General features: G+C 46.1%; 4 protein-coding genes across 4 annotated transcripts; 3 read left to right on the forward strand and 1 right to left on the reverse strand.

Moving 5' to 3' along the window:
- Positions 1-1381: 1381 nt before the first annotated feature.
- EDB82DRAFT_563271 (Tannase/feruloyl esterase) lies at positions 1382-3043 on the reverse strand (the record flags this gene model as incomplete). Its single annotated transcript, XM_025725979.2, has 3 exons — positions 1382-1660; positions 1716-2489; positions 2549-3043. 3 exons carry the CDS (start codon positions 3041-3043, stop codon positions 1382-1384), a joined length of 1548 nt encoding a protein of 515 aa, XP_025594524.2.
- Positions 3044-3528: 485 nt separating this feature from the next.
- On the forward strand, positions 3529-5137 carry EDB82DRAFT_518551 (uncharacterized protein). Its single transcript, XM_025725980.2, has one exon. It carries the CDS (start codon positions 3677-3679, stop codon positions 4982-4984), a length of 1308 nt encoding a protein of 435 aa, XP_025594525.1. The 5' UTR covers positions 3529-3676; the 3' UTR covers positions 4985-5137.
- Positions 5138-5835: 698 nt separating this feature from the next.
- EDB82DRAFT_542427 (RTA1 like protein-domain-containing protein) lies at positions 5836-7051 on the forward strand (the record flags this gene model as incomplete). The annotated part of the gene is made up of 2 exons (XM_025725981.2): positions 5836-6324; positions 6381-7051. Exons 1-2 carry the CDS (start codon positions 6126-6128, stop codon positions 7049-7051), a joined length of 870 nt encoding a protein of 289 aa, XP_025594526.1. The 5' UTR covers positions 5836-6125.
- Positions 7052-7476: 425 nt separating this feature from the next.
- EDB82DRAFT_580890 (uncharacterized protein) lies at positions 7477-12221 on the forward strand (the record flags this gene model as incomplete). The annotated part of the gene is made up of 3 exons (XM_065610002.1): positions 7477-8246; positions 8305-8711; positions 8764-12221. The coding sequence occupies 3 exons, from the start codon at positions 7477-7479 to the stop codon at positions 12078-12080; spliced, it is 4494 nt and encodes a 1497-aa protein (XP_065463643.1). The 3' UTR covers positions 12081-12221.
- Between the last annotated feature and the right edge of the window lie 1035 nt (positions 12222-13256).

Below are 13256 nucleotides of genomic sequence, written 5' to 3' on the forward strand. Positions count from 1 at the left end.
TGTCGATCCACTAGCATCCCAAGCTTCGATAGTGGAGAAACCATCTCTACCGAAAAATTGGTACTTGAGTGTTAAAGGTCCTTCGCCCGTGGCCTTGACATCGTCGCCTTGCAGCTGCCCGTCTTCAGTGCTCACAAGTCCTACCAGTCGTTCACCTGTAGTAGCAAAAGTCCGTTGAGTTCGGAGCGCGGTTGCTATCTCAGCCCTTCCAGGCGTATCAGAAAGAACACCGGTTAGGCCACTTTTTGTGTCAAAGACAGCTGTTCCAGGGACACCACCTCCACAGCGACCCCGATGCTCATCTAAATTTGCAGACACTCCAAGTTTCCTTCCTCTCTGAACTACATCACGGAGTAACCACTCAAATAACCCCCACTCACTGCTAATCTCCAGAAGACGTTCGAGTTTCAGGTGGTGCCAGGCGAGATTGCACCTACGACCACCAACATGAGGGAGCAGAAGATGTCTTTCCGGGTTGTGAGCGTAAGTAGCGTACAGTTTATCCAGTGGCCATGCAGCAGGGCCATGCTCATTCCACTCAAAGCTTCGGACAACATTTCCATGCTTACCAAAGGGAAACTTGGGTGGTGTAGTATGCGGGTCATCGAGAAACACGACATTGTGATCGCCTCCTGCTGCTGAGTTGCTGCACCACTTAGTGCCAGGGAAGACAACAAATTCGCCTTCTGTACTTATAGATTTGATGATTTCAAGTGTTTGGCTCCATCGTTCTTGAGTGATGTTGAAGTCATTGACTGTGTAGCCTACAACGTTTAGGCGAGCAATCCTTTGCGCATACGAAAAGTTGTAAGTAACCGAGTTCGTGCCCCCCACAGTATCGTCCGAGTGTTCGTTTAAGTCTGCCAAGAAGACGCGGGGCACAGGAATACTGGCATCGATAGAGAGATAATCCGTAGCGCTACCAACGTTGACGCCTAATTCGTCAAGGATCCATGCTGATAATATGTAGTCCCCTTCTTCTGGTAGTTCCAGGATAGTTTCTACCAAATTCCAACCTTGACTAGGTAGCGAAATTAATTGCTTCCATGTTGGCTCATTCCACCCTAAGCGAAAAATGCACCTTCCAGTCGTGGCAATCGACCTACAGTGGTTATTTAGCAACCCGGTTCCTCCTTGGAATCACAATGTTTGGGTCTAATTTTGGTGGGTTATCGATATTAAGCACATGATGCAGATTTACCATACGCAATATATAGAAGTAGTATAGGTAACTATATGCATTGAAACGAAATTTACACATTGGGCAAATCACACCAAAAGCAAACGTTTGGCAAACCTCAAAAAACTAATAGCATGCAACTGGAGGCCAAGTCCATCTTTCCAGTTAAACTTGACAGGCCTAATAAACGCCAAATTGACTCTAGGACGAAGTCTTCTTAGAGTATGGGCGGAGTTGTCGCTCAGAAACCTTCCCATTCTCGTCCTTGACAATGATAGGCAGTGTACTCGGCGACTTTCCATTTTCTACCCAAGCAACAAGTGCAGCCCAAGTGGCGGTAGGTTGGCCACCATTGCCGCCAGAGCAGTGAGCAAGGCCTGGTACTTCAAAAAGGCGATAGAAATCCGCCACATTAGGATCATTCTTCAGAACATCATCGTAGTACTGGTAACTCTGCTTGATCGGAATGAGATTATCAGCCTGCAGGATAAACGAGTCAGCGATACGTTGAAACAATCAGTGGTGGTCCCCTTACCATGCCATGATATGTAATCATCTTTCCACCAGCAGCGCGGAACTCGGATAAGTCTGCATCAGAAGACCCCAGAAATGGGCCAAAGTCCCTCACTGCTTCCTTGAAATATTTGGCAAAGTTCTCAGTTGTAACATTTTGCCAAGTTGCAGATGAATTCTTTTCAAGAAAGAACGTAACCAACTTATCACCGAGCCCATTAGGTACTCCACTGCAAGTTCCGTTGTGGCAGAGTGTCTGAGCAACACCTAGATCCGCTGTTTGTGCTCCTGAGGCATCTCCGGAAAGTTGTATATCCTTGTTGAATCCGTGCCACAAAAAACCTCCTTCTGGTGTGCGAGGGCCTTCCCAGGCAGCCGCAGCCACGATGGCAGCGGTCTCACTTACCACAGTCATATTGCCGGTTTCAGAGCAATTGAGAGGATGTCCCACTACTGTCATTGGGTCAAATTGACAAGCAGATTCATTTGAGACAAGATTGTCAATGCAACCATCGAGTGGATCGCAAGCTTCGATAGCGGCGGCTTGTATGTATTCGAATTCGCATCGTGAGGGGTATTCTCCGCGTTCCTTCATGACGACTTGTGACCATAAATTTGCCATGCAAAGTTGAGGCATATAGATTGCGGGTGCTGCGGCCGCAATGCCGTCATATGCATCAGGGTACTTTTGCGCCAGCGTCAGGCCTTGCCTTCCACCTTGTGAGCAGCCGCTCCAGTACGCATAGTCGTGAGGACGGCCATAGAAGTCCTTGGTAAGGGCCTTGACAATGATGGCCTAGAAGCGTGTCAGCTGAGTCGTTGAATGTAGATACTACGAGCAGGTAAAAAGCTCACCTGATCATTAAGAGATACCGAGCCAAAGTTCTGTAGGTTATATAGATTTACATTGCCTTCGGAGACCATAGCCCACTCATCAGGCACAAAAGCCGTCTGTCCAGACTTGTCTTTGAGCCCAGCGTCAATGCTGGACGTAACATAGCGTTCGGCGATAGCACCATTCATTGCCTGGTATGAGATAAAAAAGCGACCTGCAACCCAGCCCCCGCCACCTACAGACTGGATTCGACCGTTCCAGTTGTTCAAGGGAAGCCAAGTTTCAATGCTTAGATTGTCTTGCTGGCCAGGGTGGGTATATGTAATTGTAATGTTGCAAAAATCGATATTCTCTGCTTCAATGGTGGGATGGTTGTGAGTGTAATTTTCTGAAGCAGATGCAGTATAATTCAGAACAGGAACAGCACTCAGATTGAGAATCTCAGCGCCAGAAAGTACTGGAATAGGGATTGACGCATTTGTACAAGCAGAAGGCGGGATTGCGGAAATTGACATGCTTGCAGATAAAGGTCTCTTCGATTGTAGGTGTAAGGTGTCTGAGTCACATAGATGAGATAAGAATGTTGGTCTCTTATTTGGGTTGAATCGAGGCGATATATAAATGGTACATGAATTCCACCATCGTCTCAAAGCTGGCTGCACCCATCTGTTAATGGAGAAAAGCCCCAATAAACATGGCCAGTAATTTGTATGGAACAGAGTCTCCACGACCCACTACGATAGATCGTTTCAAATTTGCAAGAAACCCATCGATCGGTATCCGCGTATCCGCGTATATGAAGCCGGCAATGCGATGCTTTCCTCGTTCTTTGCGATATTTCATTGGCTGGTCTACTCGCCTAGGAGAAATAACATCTGTCTAAGCCGCCTGGGCTAAACCCAGCCAATCGGAAAGGCCGCAATACGCTCAAACCCTCGGGATATGTCACTTTAACTTTATGGGGTTCGCGCATTGGCTTTTTCTTGAATCCGTATTTACCAGATGATTTCTTATTCTCATCGTAAAACCTAACAAGAACAAAAACACAATACTCGGTTTGTTTTTGCCTCTGTTTACGCGACACGTATACGACCTGATTACCCCGACACCCTCTGCCACTACATGAAAGAGAACTGGATTGAGTTCCTATGGTGACGGATAAACACGGGCGACAGCCGGGTCGCAGAACACATCGCAAATCGCGTAATGGTTGTCTACAGTGCAAACAGCGACATGTCAAATGCGATGAATCTCGCCCAGCCTGTGTTGCCTGCACGTCATCAGGACGTAGATGCTCCTATCTCGATCTGCTACCCATTGTGCGTCCGGATTTGAATCCGGGTGACCACGCTCGCATTGTTTCGCTCAGCCCGCTGTCTGCCGCTGAAACTCCTGCTTCAACCGGATCGATCTGCTGTAGAACGGCTGAGCTCAGTTTCAATGCCGACGATGCCCCAGGCTCATCACCAACTGCTGCCGCCGTGCTTCCTTCCACATCCACTTCGACACCACTGATATTCGAAATGCGGCATCTTATACTTATGCATCACCTCGACACCGTTGTGCTGAAGGACCCGTTCTTGGCGCCTGAGTCGGATGACCGCGGGCCAATTAACATCTCCAAGGCCATCGTGGAATCAGCCGAGACAGTCCCTTACTTGGTGATAGAGGCCCTTGCAATATCATCGGCTCATCTTAGCACTACCCAAACTGATCCTGCTGAACGGATGAAGTACTTCCAGGCGGCCGAAGAACTTCAAACTCAAGCACTGAGTCTTTTCAATCAATCCCAGGTCCAAGTTACCAAGGAGAACTGCGTACCAATATTTCTTTTCTCATCCTTGCTGGGTATGCACGCCCTGTTTAATGTCAGCAATGCCGGACCGAGTCAATTCATTGCCAAATTCGTTCAGTATCTGCAGGTCCATCGAGGTGTGCGTATAGTCGTCAGCGATAGTTGGCATATTATTCTTAACTCGGGCACGATACAACATGCCGATTTACTCAATACTTTAACCCTTGATCAACCCAAGACTTCAGGTCCTATTGACCAGTCGGATATACTAGTAGGATTACTATCAGACTCTCGTTCCACGATCGGAGAGTTTATTTTCAGCATTTATATGAGTGCTGCACAGTTATTACAGCAAGTCTACCAAGGCCATCGCAGCCTCCCACCACATGTCCGACCTAGTGTTATTATCATTTGGCCTCTTAAAGTCTCGCCGGAATACATTGAGCTAGTCGACCAACGGCAACCCATCGCCTTGATCATTTTGGCCTACTGGGCTCTTCTCTTACATTACGAGGGCGAGTTTTGGGTCTTTAAGAAGTCTGGACATGTTCTTATAAAGTCTGTCTCTGAGCATGTAGGGCCCTATTGGGATAAGTGGCTGGCCCCTTTGAAAGACATTATTGGGGTTATGACGGAGGATGGGGGTCGTCCTGGTGCTTAAACAGTTAAATACTAAGGCTCATAGAATATGCAATATATAAGATAGTAAGAAAGGAAGTTGTACAATTAGGATTATATTAGATACTGTTTTGTTATCTCTTATTGGGGAATCCCAATTCTAAAGCATCAAGATGGTAAAAGTTCTCAAGTCACCAGTGCTTCTAGCTGTCACTTTTTCAACTCATCTCAGCATCCATCGCCAATGGCAAGACAGAATACTACTGTAGTGTCGACATGTCGTCCACTCGATCCTTTCAATTCTGTGTAGAGAGAAGCTCACCGCTGTAGTGTCAATACGGCGTTATAGTATCCTTTAGCAGATATAGGATGCATTTAATGCAATCATTTTGTTGAGAATCCCTATCGACTCTATGCTACCCTCGACTGTGGGATACTTGTTTTTGATCTTTTGAAGAAAAGGTGTAAGTCTTGATTTCTTTATTGTGTTCTTTCACTATTGGATGATGGCGCAAACACCACGACGTATGGATAGATAGTCGATGAAGCGTTTGAGAAAGACGCCAAAATTCTCTCTTGGACCTGGGAGAGTGTCGCAGAGGACATGAACCCCAACGAGAGATGAAAAGAGAAAGAAGGCCCTGGCATTGGGGGAGTACGAATTTGCTAAGCAGGTATTCTGGTTTCGTGCGTCAAAGCGGAATACGCGTATCAGTGGATCTGATGGCAATGTTTTTAGTCTTATAGTCTTGTCCCCGCATCGGGTCCGTAAAGAGAGGCTCCCGATTGGTCTGTAGCATTCTTTCGTAGAGGGACGTATAGTTCCTCGTATTTAAAAGTATCTGATTGGATATTTGTGCACCTTCTAGAACATGAGTTATCGTCAAACATGGAGCAAGAAGTGTTGAATCTTTCAAGTATAGGGGGTAGTATGTCGGCGGGTATGTGCTATCAGCGTTTAATATATCTGCCAATGCTAGTTTTCTATAAAGCTCCTTCTTTAGCCTTGGTGGTGTGATTTATTTTACCTTGTCTTCTTCAGTTTACTCTTCTGCCATCCTGATCCTCAGCACAACAGCCGTTCACTTCCATCGTTCAAGTCCAGTCTCACCTTGCTGGAATATCTACAAACATAGAACATCCCAGAACCAGTCGAAACAAGCGAGGATTTACCACACATCATAATGTCTACAGAAGGTCTCTTCACACCTGTACCGGGGGTTGAACCTACCAAAGGCGGCGTATACCTATGGCGCTACCTTCCAAGTACTGCTGCTGCTGTCATATTCTTGATTCTCTTCCTGGGTTCTTTTCTCTATATATCTTGGAGAATTTGGAGAACGCGCACTTACTTTTGCGTTGCTTTTGCTATTGGTTGCTTTTGTAAGCTACTCATCTCGGCTGTCTATCATTCCGTCCTCTCTGACAGGTTATCGCAGTTCAAATGCTCGGTTATGGTATTCGTGCTGGTGCTCACAACAGAACCAATAAGATCATGCCTTATGCCACCCAAAACATGTTTATCCTTGTCGCCCCAGCCCTCTTCGCTGCGTCGATCTATATGATCCTCGGTCGAATCATCAGAGGCCTGAACGCCGATCGACACTCTCTCCTCAAGCCAACGAAGTTGACAAGAACCTTTGTACTTGGCGACGTACTATCCTTCATGGTTCAGGGTGGTGGCGCCGGCATGTCAGCAATCCAGAACACAACCATGGCAAAGTGGGCTGAAAGACTTGTCATCATCGGCCTCGTCATCCAGATCGTTATTTTTGGTATATTCTGCGTTGTCTCTGTGGTATTCCATCGTCGAATGTCCCGCACACCAACAGCCGAGTCGATTGGTACTCTTATTCCATGGGAATCAACCTTGCATATGCTCTATGCTGTCAGCTTTCTCATCATGGTCCGCTCCATTTTCAGGGTTATCGAATATGCCCAGGGGTATACTGGATATGCTCTTTCTCATGAGTGGACTTTATATGTATTCGACACTCTGTTGATGTGGCTTGTGACAGCTATATTCGCTTTTCGTTACCCTAGCGATATAACTGTCAACCACGGCCATTCTGGCTCTATGCTGCTAGAAGAAGTCCATGCTGATAAGTAAGGATCTGGCTGAGCGTTGCGCTTTCTATATGTATCACGAGAGGTATTTAGAGCTGGCAGGTTAGGATAGTCCCAGTGGTGTTTTTTCTAAGGTTCCATATGAATATAATTTTTCATAGATGTCCATTGAAATACGTTGAAGTAGCTATAGATCCCGAATCTTAATATTACATCTTAGTTATAAAGAAACATATCCATAATCTATTAACATTGGACTTGTTGACGCTGTCGCCACCAAACCCTTCCAAAGGTTTCAGAGATATCTAATTCGCTCGGTTGAAATTCGGGATGCAGGCTGCATTTGAGACCTGCATCTGGAAATAAACTAATGCTAGTAGCCTTTCTGGGTGTTGGTTATGCACCTGTCCTGTCCAACGATAGTGAAATTAGCTAAACCCCGCATCACTAGAAACAAGGACGCTAATCATGCCAGCAATCAAAACCTCATCTACAGACAAAGTTAAAAGATGGTTTCGGAAGCGCTCCCGGTCCGATGATTCAAGTTCGGCAACCAAAGATGCCCCTTCGGACTCAAACATATCCCTTAGGTCTGCCGTGACAGAGGACTCTGGCTCCTCAGCTGAAACGGCATCATGGGCTTTAAATGAGACATATATCGATACAGCGTCGCCCGCGAGTCCTATAAGGGGAACTGAATCAGTCATGAAGTATGAGTCTGCGGTGTTAAAAGAACAAAGCACATGCCATCAAGAAGACCACCCGTGGAAAAAAGCCTTGTCATATCTCAGTGATGACGATCGAGTCCTTATTGGCAGCATTGATACGCATGATAATGGAGACAAAGCGTTCGCCGATGTTCAGGACTTAATCTCTAAGAAGCAAAAGATATGGGAAGAGAAGGCGTGGAAGATTACATTTGGAGGCCGCAGAATAGTACTGCGGGACGTGTTGGCAAAAATCGCGTCCTGGTTAGATTCCTTCAAGGCCATCGGCGATTTGGTCTTGCAGATCGACCCAATACATGCCGGTATACCATGGACAGCTATTAGGCTCGTGCTTTCTGCCGTCATTGCAGACAATGAGCAGATGGGACTCGTTATCATTGGATTGGAACAGGTCATATGCATCATTACAAGATGCAGCATCTACCAACAACTCTACCTGGAGAATGTTGAACAAATAACTGAAAAGCAGGCCCTAGCTGTCCGTCAACTTTCAGAGGCCATGGCTCACCTGTATGCTAAGACGTTTTTTTTTTTTGGTATATTATATTCGCTTATTGGATCTCAACAGCGTCGTCAGAACGCTCAAAAGCTTTTGTCATCCAAGTGAGATCGCTGAGAAGCTCAAAGAGGTTGGGAATTTGGAGACTCGAGTCACGACAGAGGCCAACGTTTGCCAGGGAACCATCGCACAATCAGCCTTCCAGAGGATAGACGAGAATTCTCAGGATACCCGACAAAGCCTCAGAGACATTGCTTCGCTTTTTGATGGAGAAATGCTACAGCTTTGGAAGCATCTTAATGAAGATGAAAGATGCAAGATTCTGCAATGGGTGTCGGACATTCCATACGAAAGTGATCATTATATCGCTCGAAAAGGAAGAGTCGATGGGACTGGCGAGTGGCTTATCGATCATGAGATTTATACAAAATGGCACCAGTCGAGCTGGTCGACTCTGCTGTGGCTTAATGGGATACGTAAGCAGATACCACGGCATCCTTTACTTGAATGGGAAACTGACTATCTTAGCGGGAGCTGGCAAGACAAAGCTGTCATCCAGAGTTGTCGACGACCTTTTGGCAAGATTGCCAGAATCGGCCGAAGAGAACTCTGGGTTTGCATATTTCTACTGCGATCGAAACCGACCTGACCACAATGAACCAGTGGCCATCATGCGAAGTATCATACGGCAGTTGTGTACACCTCGAGATAGCCAAAGCATCGAGTCATGCGTCGAGAATCAATACTTGAAAAGGAAGATCAAGGGGTTTTCCAGCGATAGGCTTGTCGCGGAAGAATGTAAACAATTGCTTGTTGAACTTGTTGCTGGTTATCGTTGTGTCTACATCGTGGTAGACGGTCTAGACGAGTGCGACCGCGGTACAAGGCATATTCTCATGGATCTTCTTGATGAGATCATCATTAAGTTTGAGCAATCAATCAAAGTCTATATCGCAAGTCGCACCGATCAGGATTTGAGGAAACGCTACCCCGAGGGGACCCATCTCGAAGTAACTGCCAACGACAACCAAGCAGATATTGAGAAGTTTGTTTTGAGCAAGTTGGATCAGAGCGAGTTTTGCCGAACCAAACTATCTCAAAAGCTTCGGAATAAGATTCTAAGCACATTTCAACACAAGAGCCAGGGTATGTTCCAATGGGCGACACTTCATATCGGGGAGTTGATACAGCTGGAGAGGAATGCGGACATCGCAAAATATCTGGATGGCTTGCCCAAGGGACTCGAAGCTGCTTACGACAAGATCTATGCTCAAATTTCCAACCAGACCGGCAGCAAAAGAAATATCGCCTTTGCTGCTTTCCAAATTGTCATGGTTTCACAGCGACCTCTGCATCCGTTTGAGCTTGCCATCGCTGCTGCTCAAGACCCTTCACATGAATTCATCCTTGATAAAGACGTTGATATCGGATACGTACTTGAGGCTTGCCAGAACTTACTCGTCGTTTCAGATGGATCACAAGAACGAAATGTTCTCACAGTGCCTATAGCGGAGACAAACCTTCAAGGCTACCTCAAAGAAGAGATCAAAGTGACTCGCAGTTCTGCTTCAATTGCAGTATGGGAGAATGTTATTGGTGTCACAAAAGATTCGATTTGCAGATTCGCACACTTATCGGTCCAAGAATATCTGGAAACAAGACACTTGAGTTCTATAGAGGCTCATGCAATGATGGCAGGGATTTGTCTCAGAACATTGCTCTGCCTCAGCTTACCCGATAAGCTTCAAAATGGAAAAGAGATCTCAAATAGCGACTATGAGGACAATTGGACTGAATCCTTGATTCTTCGTGTTTCTCAGTTCAAGAAAAGGAACATTGTTAAGATAATCCCAATTGAAGGGGAATACCGTCAAAACACAACAGCGGCAAGCTTCCCTCCTAGTTCCAACACGGAGACTATCCAGGAGGTCTTTATCAACAACAAGCGTTCTGTCGTCCTTGATTCGCCCCAAGCTGTTTACGACAAAGTATCCACATCATCAGCGCTTCCCTTGGCTGAGAACCTTGAAGAAACTGAGAAAGCCTGGGCGGAAGTTAACGGACTAAGAAAACGGAAATCCTCAGTGCTTCAATTCGGGCCTCCCCCGTTTGAGTGCTATGTGGAACATGTCGACTATCACATACATGATGGCGAGGTTGAAACATGTCTGTGTCAGACCTTTGAGCCGTTCTTGGAAGATTTTGAGGGATCCCCATTGGAAACATGGACTATATACTGCTCAACGTTCCTTTCAGACCACCTTGCTGCTATACGTGATTGCAATGGACCAGGCATTGGATCCACGTTATTGGGCTTGATCACACAGTTTCTTGGCACGCCGTCCGATTCGACTACATCATATAGAGCATGGATACGTCTTGCACAGAACACAATCGTCTTAGATGATCCCGATCCGAGCTATGCTACCATGAAAAATGTTGTTCGACCATATACATCACCAGCACTCGGGTGCATTGTACTTGGCGTTCATGAAGTGCTCAATGACTGGCTGGATAGGGGAAAGTTGGATCCCGGTGGACGTAATCTTCAAGGTGACAGTCTGCTAGACTTGGCTGTTCGCTGCTACCACACGGATGTTTGCAAAGTACTTCTCAAACACGGTGCTGATCCAAACCTTCCACATCCATCTACACTTACATCTCTCGGTGTAGCTGTTCGTCACGGCGACACAGATTTGGTACACGTGTTAGTGGACGGTGGAGCGGATCTTTGTACAAGCATTGTACCCATTGGCGAACGAAAAGTAGGGTGGAGAGGGTTATCGGCACCACAATGCGATACTCCAGTTCATGAGGCGGTCAAAACTGGAAATGCCGATCTTGTCAAGGCCATCATCGATGGTGCGAAATCCACATCATATCATGGCCGGCCAATAAGACTTGGGGAAGCCCTTAATCAGGCAGCAGTAGCAGGCAGAGAGGACCTGGCAGCACTTCTTCTATTTTACGATGGCAACCAGGATGGAGACCGTCAAGTAATGATTCATAACGCACTTGATCATGTACCGAAAGACGAGTCGGGAATCAACATCATGAAGTACCTAATGGGACTCTTAAAACGTCGAACTCATGGATCGTTACTGCACACAGCTATCGCAGAGGGTAGATGGACTTTTGCCGAGGCACTTATCACAACAGGAGTAGGTATCAATACCCCCAGGGATGATTTATACCGAGAAACTCCCCTTCATTCTGTGTTCCGCCAGCTTTGCGGTGATGAATCAGCAAAGGTCCGAAAGCTTATCGATTGGGGAGCCAACGTCAATGCCCGAGATATTCATGGAAACACGCCACTTGCCCTAGCCATGATGACAAAGATATTCGACAAGAAAAAGGATGATGACCGAGAAGACAAATACCAAGACGATAATGACACGACAATCGATGAACCTATACTGGACACATCACGTTTGGAAGCCATTCGCTATCTGTTACAGCGCGGTGCTAACACCAATGAGATGAACAGAAATGGAATGAGTTTGCTTGGCATTGCATGCGTTCATGCAATCGTAACACCTGAAGTCATAGAGATGTTACTCGACCACGGTGCTGATGTCAACGCAATCCAAGGCCATGGTGAAGTTTCAATGAGTCCTTTGGATATTCTTCACTTACATGAAACGCCATCGGACATAGATAAGGTGCTACTTGTAGACGCTCAGCTGGTGATCGTGAAACAGATGCTAGAAAAACATGGTGCAAGACACATTCTTGCTGTTGATTATGAGAATTGGGATATACAGACGAAAATCAGCTGGATACAAGATCACCGAACTGGACTTTTTGATGTCGCCAATGTCGGTCGAATTTTTTCAGGATGTTAATTGCTTGGATACGTAGAGCAGTTTTCTTAAGTTGGTACAATTAGAAGGTAGAGTGAGAAATAGGAAAGACCGTTGGAATGGAAGGCCGGTGACTCTTGACACCGGTCTCGATTGTAATCAATGGGATACTACAATGCTTACCATCATAATGGGAATGGTGCCTTATACCGCCCACTTCCTTACTGTATTGGATTATATGTGCATCAACTAATCATCAAAGATTGAAGCTGCTGTACAGTTGAACTTAAAGAGGAGTAGCAGTGCCCACCAGTCCAGTGGCACTGTTTGTTGTGGACAAAACCGAGCATGCTCTTCTACTTGCCGCAGTATACATCAAGGAGACGATCGTTTCGAGGGGTGGTGATGAGATGCATGCGATATCGATCGAGGCCAGATTCAACTCAATCCCTATCGTATCTGATAGTCAATTTGCAGTTGTCACGTTCGGCAACTATCAATATTTTAGTACGTTGACCCAATTCAAGTGTGGACAACTAACTGTTCGAGGTATCCTTGGTAGGAGATGCAATTGCCCCAGTGGCGGCAGAGATAGCCAGGAAAGTTTGAGTGAAAAGAGTAAATTTCATTTTGACGGTAGAATATTGTTGAGTGAGCTTGAAGGTTCCTCATGATTGTGATGAGGATGAGGATGATGGAATAGCTTTATAGTCGACGACATTGACTTCGCATGGCTCGACACCTCTTATTTTCGTAAAAGTCCTGAGTCATTGAAGTCGCATTCCATTGCTCACCACTGACAGTGCAAGTCGCAGGGGTTGCGAAGACACGGAAGTATTTCACCACGAAGGATCGATTCCTTCTAGCATATTCGTAATCAACTATCATGATTCGCTTCGAGAAGTTGCTTCCTGCCTACCTCAGCGCAAGCTTCCCCCTGCAACGACAGTGAGACGGAGACTTGAACGGAGTCTCGGACTGTCACGTAGATCAAGGCGTCAGGGTCCTGGGGTTACCTCCGTACGTTGTTTTAGTGGTCGGATGAGGCACAGCTTAAATCCTTTCTACTTAGCATCATAAATTCCCATTCAGCCCAAAAGGAGACTAAATTAATCGAAAAAGGTAACCCCAGATATTCTCCTATGATTCTTCCCTGATCAATTACCCTATTTGATGTACAAACCTCGGAAATGCCCCACCCAACTCCATAGAATGTAT

This window comes from Fusarium venenatum (assembly GCF_020744135.1).
Source record: "Fusarium venenatum strain MPI-CAGE-CH-0201 chromosome Unknown EDB82scaffold_4, whole genome shotgun sequence".
NCBI lineage: Eukaryota > Fungi > Ascomycota > Sordariomycetes > Hypocreales > Nectriaceae > Fusarium > Fusarium venenatum.

Coding starts and splice junctions, on each gene's coding strand:
- EDB82DRAFT_518551 (XM_025725980.2), top strand. CDS start 3,677: ATGGTGACGGATAAACACGGGCGACAGCCGGGTCGCAGAACACATCGC.